The 20,128-nt window shown below is 40.7% G+C and overlaps 1 protein-coding gene and 1 non-coding gene across 2 annotated transcripts in view; one reads left to right on the forward strand and one right to left on the reverse strand.

Moving 5' to 3' along the window:
- The window catches only part of POLE2 (DNA polymerase epsilon 2, accessory subunit), a 32,257-nt gene extending 14,645 nt beyond the window's left edge, over positions 1-17,612 (forward strand). Inside the window, exons 7-19 of the mRNA XM_077126833.1 lie at positions 550-633; positions 1,234-1,290; positions 2,210-2,258; positions 2,921-2,993; positions 7,602-7,774; positions 9,263-9,352; positions 9,527-9,581; positions 10,421-10,480; positions 10,581-10,658; positions 12,147-12,255; positions 13,079-13,255; positions 16,383-16,450; positions 17,489-17,612. Coding sequence (XP_076982948.1) covers positions 550-633; positions 1,234-1,290; positions 2,210-2,258; positions 2,921-2,993; positions 7,602-7,774; positions 9,263-9,352; positions 9,527-9,581; positions 10,421-10,480; positions 10,581-10,658; positions 12,147-12,255; positions 13,079-13,255; positions 16,383-16,450; positions 17,489-17,507 — 1,092 coding nt within the window. The 3' untranslated portion in view covers positions 17,508-17,612. The remainder of the gene's footprint in view (positions 1-549; positions 634-1,233; positions 1,291-2,209; positions 2,259-2,920; positions 2,994-7,601; positions 7,775-9,262; positions 9,353-9,526; positions 9,582-10,420; positions 10,481-10,580; positions 10,659-12,146; positions 12,256-13,078; positions 13,256-16,382; positions 16,451-17,488) is intronic.
- On the reverse strand, positions 10,121-10,193 carry TRNAS-GCU (transfer RNA serine (anticodon GCU)). Its single transcript has one exon. It is a non-coding gene; the product is annotated as a tRNA-Ser (tRNA).
- Positions 17,613-20,128: the final 2,516 nt, after the last annotated feature.

Genomic DNA, 20,128 nt, shown 5'->3' on the forward strand with positions numbered 1-20,128 from the left:
GATGAAAAATATATATATATTGTGCTACCATCACCAAAATCCATTGCCAAAACTTGTGACTTGTGTTCCCCCAAACGTGAACTCTGTACCCACACAGCATTAACTCTTATCCCCTAGTAACCTGTAATAGTATGGTATAAGTTACCAGGGGATGGGTGGGGAAGGCAATGGAACTCAAGGCTTCAGATGGACAGGGCTCCTATGGAGAATGATAGAAATGTTTTGGTAATGGATAGCGGTGATAGGAGCCTGACACTGTGAATGAAATTAACAGTACTCAAATGTATATCTCAAAGTGGCTAAAAGGGGAAACGTTAGGTTGTATATATGGTAACAATAGAAATTCTTTTAAAAATTAAGTTAAACCATGGACCTTAGTTAAGAATGCAATTATAAAATTATGCTTTCATCAATTGGAATGAATGTTCCGCTGCAGTCAAGATGTTGGTAATCAGGTGGTATATAAGAATCCTGTATTTTATGCATGATTGTGTTGTAAACCCACAACTTTTCTAATGAAGGAAAAATTTTTATTTTGTTTTATTTTAGCTTAAAACAATAGAAACCTTACTGGGTAGTACAACCAAAATTGGAGATGTGATTGTTCTTGGAATGATAACTCAGTTAAAAGAGGTAAGTTAGTGCCTGCTTCAGCAGCGTATACAACAAAAGAGGTAAGTTAAACTTAAAAAGTATCACATTTTTATTTCAGCATTTGAATTGATGCAGTGTCAATTACCGGCACATTTCTGTAGAGGATACTTGAACTTATTCTTTCATTTACGACTCTTGCCCTGTTCACCACATCACCTTTTCATCTGCATGTGGTTTCCTGAGTGGATGTTAGGAAGGAGTGTTTTGTACAGGTGACTCTTTTTCATAGGCAGCCTGAAATTAGTTCCCCCAGTGATCTCTGATTGAACCAAGAGTCCTGGGTTTCTGAATGAACAGCACTTCAGCACAGATACTTGTCCTTTGGAGACTGTTGACTCTGTTGGGTGAAGGACGTGGTGTGGCCGCCCTGTGGCAGCCGGGGCACTTCTTTAGATCTGCAGGAGTCTGAGTTGCAGTGAGGTGACGAGCTGGAGGTTGCCGGCTAGTGAATGGAAAAGCAGAAATTGCCTTATTTTTTGCTGTTGTCAATATATGCTTTTGTCAAAATTGTATTTTAGTTATTTTGTCATTGTATTTATTTTTCATGTAAGTTTAGATAATTTTCTTTTAATTTTTTAGGGAAAATTTTTTCTGGAAGACCCTACTGGAACAGTACAACTAGATCTTAGTAAAGCTATATCCTTCACTTTATTTTCTATAAAATCTATGTTAAATGAGTTGGGTAAATTGATTATATATCATTCTCAAATTTACTTATTTAAGTTCCCAGTGTAATATCCATATGGCAATGGCATAGGAATATAGAGAACATAATCCTAAACAGAGATTTAAAAAAACATTACTTCCATCTTGTTTCAGTTTACTAAAGCTGCCAGAATGCAATATACCAGAAATGGATTGGCTTTTACAAAGGGGATTGAGTAAATTACAAATTTACAGTTCTAAGGCCATGAAAATGTCCAAGTTAAGGCATCAAGAGGAAGATACCTTCCCTGGGGAACAGCTGCTGCCATCTGGGGTTCCTCTGTCACATGGGAAGGCACACGACAACGTCTGCTGGTCCTTCTTTCTAAAATGTCTCTGGGCATCTGTGGGTCCTTCTTGTTTCTCCCAGGGAGTTTCTGTCTCTGAGCTTTCTTCAAATTGTCTTTGCCTTATATCCTCTCATAAAGGACTCCAGTAAGGGGTTTAAGACCCACCTTGAATGGGTTGAGACACATCTCCACGGGAACAACCTGAGCAAAAGTTCTGCTGACAGTAGATCTACACCACAGGGCTGGGTTGAAAGAACACAGGCTTTTCTGGGGTATATGACAGATTCCAACCAGCCCACCTCTTATTTGAAAATACAGACAAATCACTGAATTTTTAGCATGCCAAGAAGATTCTATGCTGGCAGTATAACCAGGCATCTTGGAGTTAAATATGGGGACATTTAAATATATAATTTTTAAAGCTATAGTCAATTAAGAGTTGAAGTTCTAAATCTCTGCATTTATTTAGAAGTTCTTTTGGGTGCAGAATGTATGTTCACTTTTTCACTGCCTCAAGAATAAAGTTAGAATTAGAATTAGTTTCCTCAACTGTTGTATACGAGTTCCATAGTGGTTTATATACAGAGGCGTGCTTTGTCTTAGCAGAAGGTAAGTCAGTATACTTTTTTATTATCTTCTTCATCATTTTGCCCTAAAATCATTCCTGGATTGGTTAAAATACATTAATGTGATTTAACTTAGGAGAACATTGATCCAGTACGCATACTTTTGACAACATAAAGTAACTTTTAGACTGCTAATGGGTACAGGGTTATTTTTTGGTGTGATGAAAGTGTTCTGAAATTAGATCCTGATGATCATTGTCCAACTTTGCAAAGATACTAAAATCATTGAATTGCACATTTTAAAAGGGTGAATTTTTTTTGTTAAATAAAATAAAGTTATATTTTAAAAACTTGCAGACTTTTCATAGGATTATGAAATAAAACATTTTCTAATTTGTATATCTGATCTCTCTCTACTCCAAGCATGTAACGTGAAATAAAGTGGCTAGAAATTCATTTCTGAATCTAATTTCTGTTTTTGTGAACTCTTTTTCGTTGTATTGAGACTAGCTATGGCTCTGATGTTTTGTAGCTCAGTAGGATTGGTAACTTCCATTGTTCATATATGGAAGATGAGACTATAGTCTAGCATTATTGCAATATTTATTTATTAGCAATAAAGCATTTTGCTTTGTGTACCCTAGTTTTGTCCTTTAAACAAAAAGAATTAGACAAATGAAAATAATTTATGGCATCTTTTCTCAGGTTGGTTTGAAGATCAAGTGTTTCACGTCAGTGCCTTTGGATTTCCACCCACTGAACCCTCTAGTACTACTAGGTACAGAATGCTTGCTTTACTTCATAGCAATCTCGTCATCCTAGCAGCAGTGAATGTAAGATGGTGCATCATATCTGTTATTACAGGCTTTGTGTTAAAATGGAAAGAGAAATGGGAAATGAAGGTTGGACATCTGGATTTTTTTAATATAACTGGATACTGATGAAATGACCCCTAGATTAGCTGCAGTACCATCTCTGTGCTTCAGCTGTAACCGGAAAAGATTTCCAGTCTACCTGTCTGTTGGTGACGAACTCCCTCAGCTTTTGTTTATCTAGGAATGTCTTAATTCTGTCTCTTTTTTTAAAGACATTTTTGCCAGGTATAGAATTTTTGGTTGGCAGTTTTTTGCCTTCAGCAGTTTAAATATGTCCTCCCAATGCCTTCCTGCCTCCCTGGTTTGCAATGAAAAATCAGCACTTAATCTTACTGAGGCTCCCTTATACGTGACACATTCCTTCTCATGTGGCTTTCAGAATTCTTTCACATTTGACAGTGTGATTATAATATGCTGTGTGTGGATCTATTTGGGTTTATCCTGTTTGGAGTTTGGAGTTTGTTGAACATCTTAGATGTCTATATTCATGCCTTTTGTTAAATTTGGAAAGATTTCAGATGTTATTTCTTTGAATATTTTCTCTGCCCCTCTCTGTTTTCTCTCTGGGATTCCTGCAGTGCATGTATTAATATGCTCGGTGGTTTCCTTCTGGCTCTCAGGCTCTTTTCACTTTCATTTCTTCTTCTGCTCTTCAGACTGAATGACTTCATCTGTCTAATTCTTTCTTTTGCCAGCTCCAGTCTGCTTTTAAGCCCCCCTAGGGAATTTTTAATTGCTGTTATTGCTATTACTGTGGTTTTCAGCTCTGTTAGGTTCCTTTTGATAATTCCCATGTCTGTTGATATTCTTTCTGTGTTCATCGTCATTATCCTGACTTCCTTTAGTTCTCTGTTCACCCTTTCCTTTAGCTCTCTGAGCATATGTAGGACCATCTTTTAAAAGTCTTTGCTGGTATGTCTCAGGTCTTGTCCTTGTTGTTGATAGTTTCCAGTGCTTTAATTTTCTGTGTTGCCTGGGCCATTGCTTCCTGTTCCTTTGTATGCTTTGTAATCTTTTGTTGAAACCTGGATGTTTTGATATTTTAATGTATTATCTCTAGAATTTAGGCTCTAAGGCTTCTGTTCCTCACTCTTGTGTCCAGCTAGTATTATAAAAGAGCTTTCCTTGAATGCCAGAAACTAACCAAAAAAAGAAAGGAAGGAAAAGAAAATACCTTTCCCAGTCTTTGCAGACTGACCTCTGTGAATACTCTTCTTCAGAGTTTCTCCATATCATGAGTTTAGGGAGGTAGGGCCTCCCTGATCCTTTCATGCTTCTTATCTTGGGTATACCCTAGGAATTCTACACCTTCACACCTTTACGAACGTCCCTCTTCCTGAGGAAGCAGATTCCTCATGGTCCTGTGCACTGGACGACATGTCTGACAGCCAGTGACCCCTGGCTTCAGGCAGCATGACTTGACCGCTCTCCTACAGCATTATGGTGGAAAACTCTGTGACTTGCCTGTTACACACAGGGCAGGTTCTGGGACCAGAACTCCCTCAGGTCATCACCAGACAGGTTGAGCCAGACATACATGCTCCCCCTATGCGCAAGGGATTACTCGACGCTCTCCAGAACTGGGACTGGCGAGCCTCACTGGGAGTGCAGACTGGCTGTGACCTGGTCAGGGGTCAGGAAGGGACTAGCCAGGTCTTGAACTCCTACTGGTTTCAAGTAGCCTTCTTCTGGATTCAGTGCTTATCCTGTTAACCGCAGTCGTTTAACTTTTCCTTGGAGCTTTGAGAAAGATGTTTCTGACGGTTCCTCCTATTTGCTCAAAGCTTCCACGTGGGGCCAGAGCCCAGGAGTGTGTCACTGTGTTATGCTGAACAGGATGGGGCAGCCATCTCTCTTTTAAGTGAGTGCTTTTGTGCTAGTTTGTGGCTTCTTACAATATGGTATGTTTTCTTTGGAATATATTTAAAGCAAAATTGCTGTTGTCTTGATGTTTTAGTTTCATGCAAGCTTCAAAGTTACTAGTTTGGAATAAAAGGTATAATCAAAGTGGTTGACCATGAGTACTGACATATGCTTTATTTTAACCAAGAGATCATTATTGTTATGTTTCAAATATTTTTCCATTTTCTCTAAATTCAACTGTTTTCTGTGTACTTAGTTACACTAAGGGACTAGTATGAGGTTTAGTAAATACATTAAAATAAGATAATTGTTTTATTCCTATTAGGATTATAAATTACTTCCCTCTTAAATACCTGTAAAATAAAATTCAGAGGGCTAGTCTGGTGGTAGGCAATAGCTTCAGCACATATTTACTGTGTTCTTTTTACATGGAAACTGTTTTAGGGATACAAATAACTGCAGACAGATCTACAACATATTCTGATCCAGAAATGATTTACAAGGGTTCAGTGTCCTTCCCTCCATTGCAAGGTTATGTGTGTAGTACTTTTTAGAATACAGACTTGCTGGGGCCTCACTGGCTTCTTGTGGTACAGGAACATGTGACTTTTATTTTCTGAGCCAAAGGTGTTGTAGTTCTTAGAATTCCTACAGTTTTCCTTTGTTTTCTTACTTGACAGCTTAGGTCCTCTTTGTCCTGTCCTTGTCCCATGTATTCCACGACACAAGGGGTGATGGTGCTAAGGCGTTTCTGAACTCTAACTTTTCAAGATTCAGTTTAATAGGCATTTCTTTTTTGATGTTCTGGTTTGTCTTTGGGTATATGTTTAATTGAAATCATGCCGTTTTATCAGCTTATCACATTTGTCTGAAAACTGCAAGATCCTCCCACGGAAAATGCCAAGTCCAGCTGGTGGTAACTGGTAGCTACTGCTGCTGACCACTCGCAGCGTCCTGGGCACCATGCTCCAGGGGCTTCCTGTGCCTTCTCTCCCTTGTCGCTCCCAGGAGTCGTGAGCGGCAGGTCTGGTCTGCCACGTGCAGCTGGGGAGACGTGGGTGCAGAGGCGTTATAACCACAGTTACGCGCTTCTCGTAGCAGAAATGTGTTTTGACCCCAGGGTTTCTGACTCCACTCATTATGCTACTTTGAAAAAGTAGTTCTTGAGTCATTTAAAAAAAAGGTTTTTTTTCTTATGAATATAGTATCTAATTATGAAAAAAAAATTAAAAATATATAAGGGCACTGTTTTAATGCAGTGCCATGAAATGGGTTCAACTTAAACAGTGGGAATTTATTCACTTTTTTATGGTTAGAGTTTGGAAAAGTGTCCAACTCAAGGTGTCAGGAAGGCGATGTTTTCTTCCTGAACACTGGCAGCCAGCAATCCTCAGCTCCTCCTTGGCGTGGCAAGCACATGGCGGCATCCGCTGGTTTCTCCTTTCTCTTCTGGGTTTTATTCCTTTCAGCTTCTTGTTTCCATGGCTCACTAATGCCCTCTCTTGCTTTCTCTCTCTCTGTATTCTTTCCTTTTAAAAAGACACCAGCAAGAGGATTAAGACTAATCCTGAACGAGGTGGATCAAAATTGACAGTGGGTCCGCACCCACAGGAATGGGTTAGATCTAGGAACCTTTTTTCTGGGGCACATATAGCTTCAAACTGCAACAGGCACAAAGGAAAACAAGGGAGTCACCTCTAATTCCGCAAAACAGAGAGAAAAACAGTTACCACTTTAGTGATTTATGTATATGTATCTTATATATTTATATATGTAATCTCTTTATTTATGACTACACAGTACTATATTAATTTTTTGGACACTAAACCTGCTTTATCATTTAATAATAAGCACTCATGCAGCATTGCTATATTGCATGATTTGTGACTTTCATTCCATAAATATGTTTTGAATTTATGTGATACTGCTAAGCCAGGGCTAGGTGCTAGGTAGGGGAGACCCTAAGCAATCACCCACATAATTAGCTGATTACAAGTTTGACAGACACTACAAAGGAGAAGTGTAGGACACAATATGGGTATATAAAGGGGGAATCTAGCCTCTTTTGGGGTCCTCAAGGGAGGCTTCTCTGGAGTAGTAACATTTAAGCTGGGAACTGCAAGACAGCAGCTGCTGGGGAGTGGGCAAAAGCTGTGGCAGCTGGAAGTACATGGATTCCCCCTTTTTCCTACTGCCCCTTCTTGAAAAGCTTTAAGGTTCCTTCCAGGTTTTCACATTTCTGTTATGCAGGCTTGTCTTTATTACTGGAAGTGGAGGTGCTTGGTGAAGTGGTGAGCACATTTTTGGAGGCTTCTATTAGATATTATTCAGATTGAGTCCACATTTTCTCCTACTGTAAACTACATAGGAAATTATGATTTATTCTTTGCTTTAGTCAGTTTTAAAAGGAGCAGTTATAGTCTATTATTTAAATATTTTATTTACTACTTTATTGCTTCCTGCCTCATTTTAGAACACTTAAAACAACTTGTTTGCCTTTTAAGTGCTACAAAATAATGCATTTTCACGACACTATTTACACTGGTGGAAAAATAACCTCATTGGATAAAGGAGCATAATTTGTAAAATTATTAGAAAAATATCTCCATTAGAATATAGAAGGTAATAATTATGCTGTAATTATCTAGGGCATACTACGGAAATATTAATTTTTTTGGAGGGCCTTCTAATGCGTCTGTGAAGACTTCTGCAAAACTGAAACAGCTGGAAGATGAGAACAAGGATGCCATGTTTGTCTTCATATCTGATGTTTGGTTAGATCAAGTAGAAGTATTGGGAAAACTTCACACAATGTTTTCTGGTAGGCATTATTTTCTTCTTTTCTGAACTTTCATTCAGAAAGATACTAAGATATGAGGGTTCATATCTTAAAACTAAATTGTTTTAAAGATGTATTGTTGTGAGTGTTCTGTTTTTTTAAAAGACAATGATTCACTTGGGGTTTGTTCATATGAAACTTATCCCCACAAAGGACAGGCTAAACCTACATAAAATCAGGCCTCAGAGTCACGCCCAGAGAGCCTCTTTGGTTGCTCAGATGTGGCCTCTCTTTCAGCCAACATGACAAGCAAACTCACCGCCCTCTCCCTCTCTCTGTGGGACATGACTCCCAGGGGTGTGGACCTTCCTGGCAACGTGGGACAGAAATCCTAGAATGATCTGGGACTCAGCATCAAGGGATTGAGAAAACCTTCTCGACCAAAAGGGGAAAGAGCAAAATGAGACAAAATGTCAGTGACTGAGAGATTTCAAACAGAGTCTAGAGGTTATCCTGGAAGTTATTCTTATGCATTGTATAGATAATCTCCTTTTTAGTTTAAGGTGTAGTAGAGTGGCTGGAGGGAACTGCCTGAAACTGCAGAGCTGTGTTCCAGTAGCCATGTTTCTTGAAGATGATTGTGTAATGATACAGCTTTTACATTGTGACTGTGTCATTGTGAAAACCTTGTGTCTGATGCTCCTTTTATCTATGGTATGGACAGATGAGTAAAAAAATACGGATTAAAAATAAATAAATAATAGGGGGAACAAATGTTAAAACAAATTGAGTAGATTGAAATACTAATGATCAATGAAAGGGGTATAGAAAAAAAATAGGGGGAACAAAGGTTAAAATATATTGGGTAGATGGAAATACTAGTGGTCAATGAGAGGGACAGGTAAGGGTTATGGTATGTATGAGTTTTTTCTTTTTACTTTTAATTTCTTTTTCTGGAGTGATGCAAATGTTCTAAAACATGGTCATGGTGATGAATACACAACTATGTGATATTGTGGGCTGATTGTACACTACGTATGGAATGTTTGTATGTTAAGAATGTTCGTATTTGTATGTTGTCTTTTTATTTGTCAATTAAAATTTAAAAATAAAATTAAAAAAAGACAATGATTCAGCAGTAAGCTATTTTAAATAAGGTTAAAAGATTTTTTACATTTGAAAAATATGTGTATGTCTAGGTAAATGTGTGTGTGTGAGTTCCTAGACCCATGATAAGTAAGAATTGGTCCTAAGTATACTAGAAGAGAATAGTGGAGTATGTCTTTGGAGTCTGCAGACTGGGTGTAAATCCCAGCCTAAGGTCTCTAAGCCGCAGCACAGATGCTGTGAAGATTAATTAAACCATTGCAGGGCTCACACCTAGTAACTGCTCAGTAGAATGCTTTTATTACTAATATTGCAATAATAAGCTATTGAAACTATGTTTTTGTTATCAAAAAGAATGATCCATGGGTTTTAAAACTTATTTCTAGACTAAAAGTGATGTTCATTTATTCTTTTATTCTTCAGGTTATTCGCCAGCACCTCCCACCTGCTTTATCCTGTGTGGTAATTTTTCATCTGCACCATATGGAAAAAATCAAGTCCAATCTTTGAAAGGTATTGAGATCTATTTAATAAGAAGTGTTTCTATATATACAGAAACTAAATTGATATTAAATGATATTTTCCTGTTTCAATTTTCAAAAGTTGTAGAGCTATATCTATTTAAATATAATTTGATTTTTAAATTCATAAATACAAACTGCATTTACTATCTCTTTAAAATTTTAGATTCCCTAAAAACTTTGGCAGATATAATATGTGAATACCCAAATATTCACCAAAGGTAATGATCTCTAGTGCTATATTTTTTTATTTAAATAATTTTGTTAAAAAGTCCTAACTTTTATATCAGTGATAAGAAACTAATGGAAGAAAGAGAAGTAGAAAAAATTAATAGAGCTAAGAGATATAATTATGACATCATGATATGTATGTTACACTGTAAAAGATTTATAGTAGAAAATATTAAAAGGAAGAGTGATCATTTCTACCATACTTTTAATTTCTTGGTAACTTCAAGAATCTAGAGATGCTCTATTCAATATGGTAGTTACTAGCCACATTTGTCTCTTTAAATTTAATTTTACTTAACATTAAATAAAATTTAAGATTCTATCCCTCAGTCATACCAGGCACAGTTTGAGTACCCAATAGCTACTTGTGGCTCGTAGCTACTGTCAGGCAGTGCAGATGTAGAATATTTTTTTTTGTATGCTATATGGCAGAGTCACATTTCATTCTTTTTCCATGTGAGTATGCCCTTATTGTAGTACCATTTGCTGAATTTTTGTTTGGTTGGTTTTTTGTTTGTTTTTTTTGGGAAGCACATGGGCCGGGAATCAAACCCGGGTCTCCCACATAGCAGGTGGGAATTCTACCACTGAACCACCCTTGCGCCCCTAGCATGTTTTTATCATCGCAGAAAATGCTGTTGGACAGTGCTGGTCTAGAAACTTTTAACAGTTCATTTATTAAAATGCATGAGATTTAAAATTTTGTAAGGATTTATTATTCAAAATTTTGTAAGGATTTATTATTCAGTTCAAGACAACAATGTGTTTTTAGAGTACTGGCTAGCCACAGTAATTTCTGTTGATGGATTATGTTGGATTTTGCATGTAGTAGTCGCTTTGTGTTTGTCCCTGGACCAGAGGATCCTGGCTTTGGCTCCATCCTGCCAAGGTAAGGATTTTTTAATTTATTATTTAAATTTGTTTAAATTTTTGCAACAGTAAAGAAAATTTTGCAGAATTGTATTCCATCACATAAATTGTTTTTGTAGGCCTCCACTTGCTGAAAGTATCACTAATGAATTCAGACAAAGAGTGCCGTTTTCAGTTTTTACTACTAATCCTTGCAGGTAAATACCAGTATTCTTTTTAAACAGTTTCTTCCCTACCTTTTAAAATTAACTCCATTCTTGGAATTTGTTTCTGGATTTTGATTGTTATGTAATAATTATAAGAAGAACTCTTTTTACTTTAAATTTCTCAAAACTTTGAAAATATTTTAACTCTATTTAAATAATTCACTAATAGTGAATTTAGAAACTTGAATAATAGATGAATGTTATACTAGTGTCATTATGCATCTGTTAAGATAAGGTTCCAATGGAAGACTGAAAAGATTGCTTCCTCACTGTATGTGCTGCCCAATGTAATCATAGAATCTTCCTGTGGGAAAACCCCAAAATTCAGTCGTTGGTTCTCGTCTCCTTCCTGCCTCCGTTACTCCCCTGGCGACCCTATCCAGTCCCGTGGCTGTAAATACCACACGTGTGTTGACAACTCCTGCATTTTGTCTGCAGCTCAGCCCTCCCAAAGTGCAGATAACATGTGTCAAGTGCCTTTGTCATCTCCGTTTGGAGCGCCAACAGACACCTTAGAACTGCACTCCGGTTTGCCCCCTGCCCCCAACTGTTCTCTCTGCCGCCTCCCCGGTCTTAGTTCCCTTTTCTTTCCAGGTGCTCCGGCCAAAAAACGTGGGGGGTCTCTCTTATCAGAAACTTCAAGAAGTCCTGGTACCTTAAAATCTACCCAGAATCCAGCCCCTTATCTGTTACCTCCAGCTCTTCCACCCTCTGCCACATCCTCTGGCCCGGATTACTGAGTGCCTCCCGCTGGTCCCCAGCTTCGAGCCCTGCTCCCTTGCAGTGCCCTGACGCGGCGTCACAGTGGGCCTGAGCGTGTAAGGCACAGCATGGTGCTGGAAGCAGGGCTCTCAGGTCTCAGTGAAAGTCCAGATCCACGCAGGGGTCATCAGGGCCCTCATGATCTGGTCCCCTGTTGCCTCTGATTTCTCTCCTACTTCTTCCCTCCCCATGTACACCAGCACCCCAGCTCCTTTCTGTTCCTTGAACACCCCACGCCTGCGCCAGCTTAGTCTGCTCCATCTGCGCCCCGCCTGCGGTGGGACCCCTGCTTATTGATTTGAGCAGCTCTCTCACTTCCTTCGAGTCTGTGCTCAGGTCAGGTACTAAGCCTGCCCGTCCTGATCGCCTGTGTAGGCTCCAGGCGTCCAGACCCTCACTCCCCTCATCTGATCCCACCTGTCTTCTAACAGCCCCTGTCATTTTTATTGCTTATTTTCTCCCCCTCGCCCCTCATTGGAATCTAGTCTGCCTGAGGGCTGAGATCACCTTGTTCCAGCCAGGCCCTCAACAGATCACATGCTGAGAGCTCAGTAAACAGCGGTCAGATGAGTGGATGAATGGAAGATTCTGGCTGAATTGTCGCTGTGCTGGACAGTGGCGAGTGCGGATGACTTTGTGTAATAAGACATCTTGCCTTTAAAACTACCTTCCGTTTTTTCCTGATGAAGTCAAATTCCACCATCCGTGTCATTTCAGAATTCAGTATTGTACACAAGAAATAATTGTTTTTCGTGAAGACTTAGTGAATAAAATGTGCAGAAACTGTGTCCGTTTTCCTAGCAGCAATTTGGATATTCCTAATCATGTAAGTTTAGATTTCTTTATTAAACTATTGTACATGTTGCATTATATAAAATGTACCAAGCCACTTAGTATTTTGCCCTTGTTTGTAAAGTTTGTGTTTCAAAACAATTGTACATAATTTTGCCCTATAAGTTTAGTTGGTATTTCTCAACTTTCTACTGAAGTATTCCACATTGGGTATGAGCAGGAAATTTATTTGAAACGTCCTCTTTTGCCTTTAAAGCTTGTCAGTCTTACATTGTGTTTCAAGAACTATGTATTTGTTTTAATCAAATGTCTATGGTTGTCATGTTTATTACATATTTCATATATGTACTCAGAAGGATGTGTACATTTATCTTGTAGTTTTAACATTTCCTAATAAACATTTATCAGTCCCTGGCTACATGTTTCCCCCTCAGTTCGGTATGGAAGTAGATCATACAGAACACTTTTATTTATTTTATAATATTAAAGTTTATGTGGGCTAAATATCTAATCTTGGTTTTATTCAAATAATCTGTGAAATTCTGCTTAAATGAACAGAATTAGTAAATTAATTTATTAACACAGCCCTAAGTAGAAGTAATTGAGCTAATATGACTTGGGGGCAGTAGCTTTTATAATACATGATGAGGCATGAAAGCTCATTGATTGTTCCTAAAATGTAAGATAACTATTTCATTTTACATCAGACATCAGTGATTCCCAAAGCTTTGTGATTGAAAGCTTTCAAAATTGTTTCTCTCATTTTTCTGGGTCATTTTGGTAATTAATATTTTATTTAAATTATTTGTTAGATGTTTTTACTTTTACAAATGAAATGTGTTTTGTTTCTTCTGTAGTTTTTGAAGACTATCCTATCCCAAGGCCACCTGACTCCTCTGCCCCTGTGTGTCTGCCCCGTGTACTGGGCGTACGACTATGCCCTGAGGGTGTACCCTGTGCCTGATCTGCTGGTCACTGCAGACAAATACGACCCTTTCACCATGACCAACACTGAGTGCCTCTGCATAAACCCGGTGAGCGTGGAGCTGGTATTATATACTCATTATTTTTCAAGACTGGCGCTTAGTCTTCAGAGTTACTATATAGCTAATCAAATGACTGAGGAAAAGTATATCATTAATAGAACATTGAATCTGTTTGGTACATACAGAAAGTGCGTCTGAAGCATAGACTTTCAGTGTAGTGTGCGACTATAAAGGGATCTGGTTTTGGAGACGCACCGTAACTTATACATTCGAGGAGTATTTTGCCCTTCAGAGTGACTTGCCGTTGGATTCTCCCTAAGCACTGCTCTCGGAGCCTATCTCTCGAAACGAATTGGCAGTGCTTGTCCTTTGAGGAGGATTTTGATCCCTGAGTCCGAGCCTGATGCTGAGGAAACTCCACTGGGATACATTTTATTATTTAATTTTTGTGCAGAACCTTGAAGTTGCTTCAGAGTTTCTGTAGACGGATGATTGACCTTTTTTTTAACTAGGGGAGTACTGCACAAAAATTGTTATTTGTTCCAAACAAAATATTATCTTCACTATACATTTCTAATCTACAAACTTCTGTGAATTTTAGACTTTAATACTTCTCTTCGTTTCATCTTGGTCATTTCTAGAAACATCATGCCTTATTATCCTTACTGCTTTCCACAAACACATTATCTTGTCCTCCTCTAAGAGAGGACTCTCACCCGCGGCCCTGTGGACGCTGTGGTCAGACGCTGTGGGGACGGTGTGTGTCCTCTGAGACGGGACTCTCACCCGTGGGTGGCCCTGTGGACGCTGTGGTCAGACGCTGTGGGGACGGTGTGTGTCCTCCTCTGAGACAGGACTCTTACGTGCGGCCCTGTGGACGTGTGGTCAGACGCTGTGGGGACGGTGTGTCCTCTGAGACAGGACTCTCACCCATGGCCCTGTGGACGCTGTGGTCAGACGCTGTGGGGACGGTGTGTGTCCTCTGAGACGGGACTCTCACGTGCGGCCCTGTGGACGCTGTGGTCAGACGCTGTGGGGACGGTGTGTGTCCTCTGAGACGGGACTCTCACCCGTGGCCCTGTGGACGCTGTGGTCAGATGCTGTGGTCAGACGCTGTGGGGACGGTGTGTGTCCTCTGAGACGGGACTCTCACCCGCGGCCCTGTGGACGCTGTGGTCAGATGCTGTGGTCAGACGCTGCGGGGACGGTGTGTGTCCTCCTCTGAGACAGGACTCTTACGTGCGGCCCTGTGGACGCTGTGGTCAGACGCTGTGGGGACGGTGTGTGTCCTCTGAGACAGGACTCTCACCCATGGCCCTGTGGACGCTGTGGTCAGACGCTGTGGGGACGGTGTGTGTCCTCTGAGACGGGACTCTCACGTGCAGCCCTGTGGACGCTGTGGTCAGATGCTGTGGGGATGGTGTGTGTCCTCTGAGACGGGACTCTCACGTGCGGCCCTGTGGACGCTGTGGTCAGACGCTGTGGGGACGGTGTGTGTCCTCTGAGACGGGACTCTCACCCGTGGCCCTGTGGACGCTGTGGTCAGATGCTGTGGTCAGACGCTGTGGGGACGGTGTGTGTCCTCTGAGACGGGACTCTCACCCGCGGCCCTGTGGACGCTGTGGTCAGATGCTGTGGTCAGACGCTGCGGGGACGGTGTGTGTCCTCCTCTGAGACGGGACTCTCACGTGCGGCCCTGTGGACGCTGTGGTCAGACGCTGTGGGGACGGTGTGTGTCCTCCTCTGAGACGGGACTCTCACGTGCGGCCCTGTGGACGCTGTGGTCAGACGCTGTGGGGATGGTGTGTCCTCTGAGACGGGACTCTCACGTGCGGCCCTGTGGACGTGTGGTCAGACGCTGTGGGGACGGTGTGTGTCCTCTGAGACGGGACTCTCACGTGCGGCCCTGTGGACGTGTGGTCAGACGCTGTGGGGACGGTGTGTGTCCTCTGAGACGGGACTCTCACCCGTGGCCCTGTGGACGCTGTGGTCAGATGCTGTGGTCAGACGCTGTGGGGACGGTGTGTGTCCTCCTGGGTGTTCACTGCACCCTTGGCTTCCACCCACTAGAGCCATCTGTCCTCCCCCTCCCCAGAATTGTCTCCAGACATTGCCAAGTGTCACCTGAGGGCAAAGTCCTCACCAGCCGAGAACTTCTGCTCTGTATGCTGAACATAGTTAGCTCATTAGTTTCACTTTTGAAATTTGTGGACCAATTTCTTTTTTCTGTTTTGCATGGGCAGGCACTGGGAATTGAACCCAGGTCTCTGGCATGGCAGGAGAGCACTCTGCCTGCTGAGCTACAGTGGCCCGCCCTGTGGACCAATTTTTGTATCATTTTTATTCACATTCAAATAATTTTTTACAATGTGGTCATTTCCTTATTTGAATTTAACTTTTTTTAAATTTTCACAGTTATTGCTATATTTAAATACACAAGATTTCTGAATTTTTCTACTTTTTCATCCTGTGAGTAAACAACCACTTCCTACATTGTATCTATCTTCCCTTACCTACACCTTTTACTTTTTTTTTTTGGCATGGGCAGGCTCTGGGAATCGGACCCGGGGTCTGGCATAATAGGCGAGAACTCTGCCACTGAGCCACCATTGCCCACCCCCTCACCTGTCCGTACCTTTTGGGCAAGCCCCAAACTTGCTGTTAACGTTATTTCACCCCTGTAAGCTTCTTCTTAATGCTTACACTATTGGCTGCTGTGGGTCAGGCATTGAGGTCGGTTCTGGGACACAGAGACTGAGAAAAGCAGAGTCTGCTCCGAGTTTAGTAGTGGACAATTCATTTTATGTGCGATCACTGCTTAGTGCTTTGGGACACATGAGGGGGTCAATCAGACCCAGGATTTGGTTGTGGGGACGGACAGGAAAGACTTCTTAAACACAGTGTTTGATATGTGGCATCCCATAGTACTGCTTATTTCTAACGCTATGTAGTCATTCCTAAGCATTGCCAGTCACATCTGTTAGTATAAAACTGTCTAGCTAACTTGACTTTTGTTTCAAATGGAAATATAATGCCTTCTCTCCATAAGGATCTTGCAGTAAAAGTAATGTCTCCTTACTTTTTTTTCAAGTCATGGCTAAGGAATTAGATTTTTAAAATAGGAATTATTTTATGAAAGTTGAGTATTCACTTACAGGCATTTTTCTCTCCAAAGGGCTCTTTTCCAAGAAGTGGATTTTCATTCAAAGTTTTTTATCCTTCCAGTAAGACAGTAGAAGACAGGTGAGTGTGTCCACAGAAACAGTCAGAGGAGCTCTCTCCTGGTAGTATATTGCTAAAAATCAGGTGATCATTCGTGCATTATTGAAAGTTTAAAAATGCCTGCGTGGCCCATTGGAATTGTTCTAGGCGAACTTACTGTGCTCATGCTATTGACATACAGCTGTAGACAGCTCATGGCACGTCGGTTGTGTTGAAATAGATCAAAAACAGTTTTCCCAGGGAAATCTCAGACCAGTTTTGGTCTTCCTGCTACTTAGTTTTTCCTAAAAAATCTTTTGTTAGAAATGTTTGTGGTATATTTTAGAGTTAATCACAGAAATATAGTTAAAGCAGATAAGGTTAACCCGTTTAACATGTACTTTCAAATAGAGCTGTTTTATTTAAAAACAAATATTGATGATATAGTCGGGAACTACACATTCTCACATGTTGTTGGTTGGATGGAAAACCACATGGAGGCAACTCGAAAACAATGATTAGGACGTACTATCCCAGCAATTCCATTTCTAAGACTTTATCTTACTTGGGCTTATACATAAAAGTAGGTACTAACAAATAAAGAAAAAGAAGGAGGGACTGATTATTTTATTACAGTTTTTATAATAGCAAAAGATATGCAACGGTTTAAATGTTTAGTCATTTAAATATGTGTACTTATTCAGAATTTTTCTAATTTATTTAAATTTCAAAGCCAGAAAGGAAGTCATTGGTTAAATAAATTATAATGTATTTACTACTAATTAAAAAAAAAGTATGGACTAGTATGCGTAGGATTTTACTATGCTTGTGTGTGTGTGAAGGCTATACCTACATACAGCATGCTTATATGTAATTAGACTTTCTGCATAAGAATATATAAGTGCTTCTGGGGAGCAGAAATGGGGGTAAGACTGACTTGTTTTTCACTGTGTACTTTCAAATTTGGAATAATGTGCTGCATCTATTAGTCTACTTTTATAATTAATTAAAAATAAAAATTAAGAAATGTATAGTAACTTAGGTTTCTAAAATGTTTTTTGTACTTTTAAAATTTTTCAGCAAACTCCAAGGCTTTTGAGTTTCTTAAAGACCATATGAAGAAACCAGATTCATCAGTTTTCTGCTTAACTTTATTTTTTATGTAATTTTGATATTAGGTTACAATAAAATTATGTAAACAATACAGAGTTCTGCTTGCATTTGTATCATGGAATTTAAAATATATATATTTTTTATTGACAAATCTTCACACACATGCAGTCCATACGTGGTGTACAATCAGTGGCACACAATCTCATCACATAGTTGTGTATTCATCACCGTGATCATTTTAAAAACATTTAAATCACTCCAGAAAAAGAAAAACTCATACATCCCATGCCCCTTCCCCTCCCTCTCATGGACCATGAGGATTTCCCTGTACCCAGTTCATTTTACTCTTATTCCCCGTATTATTTTTTTCTACTGTGGCATCCAGTTTCTCTTCACAAAGGGAAAGCCCCAGTCCATCTCTTCATTTTTTTGGAAAAATTCCTGCCATCACAGAACTAAACAAATATTCCACTCTTCATGTCTGTGACAGACAGAAAAAAAAATCCATGAGCCAAAACAACAGGGAGAAGCCTATAAAACTAAACACGGGTCTCAGCGTTAACAGAAAGGAATGAAAACGCTTTAATTGAACTATCCGGCTGGACATGAAGGGAGGAAGCCGAGGATTTACCACGAGGCTCAGAGGCTGCAGGGCTGGGGCGGTGAGCAGGGCATTTCGGACGGCTGCTGGGACCGGCAGGTCCTTCCCGGCTCTGTCCGCCCGGCTGTCCGGGCATGGTGGCCCCAGGTCAGCGTGGAGGCAGGGCCGGGGGCTGGGCGACACTCGCACTGTGGCTGCCTGCGCCGACCTGTCCTGGGGAATGGACTGCGTGGGCCCCGGGGATGGTCACGCCCTTGGGGGCCTGGGAGAGCCTCCAGCGTGACCAGCGACCGGACTGGCACACTCGGCTGTGGCTGCTCGGCTGAGTGGGGGGCACGCCCCCCCGCCACCTATTGATATGCTTGTCCCACTGCTTGCGAGAATATCAGAAATTCTCCAAAAGGGGCGGGTGACTATTTCCTCCTTTCTCCCCAGTCCCCCAAGGGGTCTTTGCAAGTACTTCTTTATTCACTCACTGCTCACATTGCTCTGGGATACGGAAGGGCATCACACTAACCTGGGCAAGCCAACAACATCTGACGCCCTGTCCAAGAGTCCATGTCACTGCCGACATTAACACCAGTGAGCAGATGTCCATTCGTGTCCCACAGCCCGCTCCTCCAGGTACGCACCGAGCGACGGGGTGGCAGGACCCTACGGCCACCCCACCCCTCGCCTCCTGCACAACCTCCAAAGGGCTGCGCCTCATTTCCCTACTGACAGTGAACAGGTACATCTCTTTCTCTGCATTTTCTCTAACACTTATTTCTCTCTGTTCTTTTTAAAGTTTTATTTACACATTCAATCCAACCTAAGTATATAGACATGCGTTTGCCACCATATACTATTCTCACAGAATTTTAATATTCAGTCACAATAAATATGATGGTACTTGAAAAGTTTTATTGGAAATATATGAATGTTTATTGGAAACTTTGCGCATACTTTTATTATTTTTAATGGTTCACAGTATCATCATATAGCTGTGCATTTTCATCACAATACTTTTTTTCTTTATTGTGAAAAGTATCATCAATACAAAATAATAAATTTCCAAGCACAGCACCACAATTAGTTGTAAAACAGATTTCAGAGTTTGGTAGGGGTTACAATTCCACAATTGTTAGGTTTTTACTTCTAGCTGTGCTAAGATGCGGGAGACTAAAAGAAACATCAGTATGATTCAGCAATCATACTCATTTGTTAAGCTCTACATTCCCTATAACTCCACCATCACTTTTGATCTTTTTCCCACTCTTTAGGGGTATCTGGGCCATGTCCAGTCTAACTTTTTCATATTGGAAGGAGGATGGAACTGACTGATGTTCTGGAGAGGTTGAGCCCTCTAGGTTTCAGGACTTAACGGGTCTAGGGATGCATCTGGAGGCTGTAGGTTTCTGGAAGGCTACCCTAGCACATGGAACCTTTGTAAAATCTTATGTAATGCCCTAGGTGTTCTTTAGGATTGGTTGGAATGGTTTTGGTTGGGGTTTGGCAAGCTATGATACGTAACTTAAAAGCTTGCATAAGAGTGAACTCCAGAGTAGCCTCTCGACTCTTATTTGAACTCTCAGCCACTGATACCTTATTTGATACACTTCTTTTCCCTCTTTTGGTCAGGATGGATTGTTGAGCCCATGGTGCCAGGGCCAGCCTTATCCTTGGGAGTCATCTCCCACACCTCCAGGAAGACTCTGACCCCTGGGTGTCATGTGCCATGCAGGGGGGAGGGCAATGATTCCACTTGCAGAGTTGGGCTTAGAGAGACTGAGGCCACATCTGAGTAACAAAAGAGGTCCTCCAGAAGTAACTCTTAAGCATACTTATAGGTTGGCTAAGCGTCTCCACTACATACATCTACATACTCTTTTAAGAAAAATATGAGATATATGTAAGGATAAAATCTGCTATACATTTGCACTTAAAAATTACAGTTATCTTCATAGCAGTCATACTATACTCTGTTCATTTTAAGGAAAACACAATTACTCAAAATTTTGTGAATC

The sequence above is a fragment of the Tamandua tetradactyla genome, chromosome 14 (assembly GCF_023851605.1).
Source record: "Tamandua tetradactyla isolate mTamTet1 chromosome 14, mTamTet1.pri, whole genome shotgun sequence".
Classification (NCBI taxonomy): domain Eukaryota; kingdom Metazoa; phylum Chordata; class Mammalia; order Pilosa; family Myrmecophagidae; genus Tamandua; species Tamandua tetradactyla.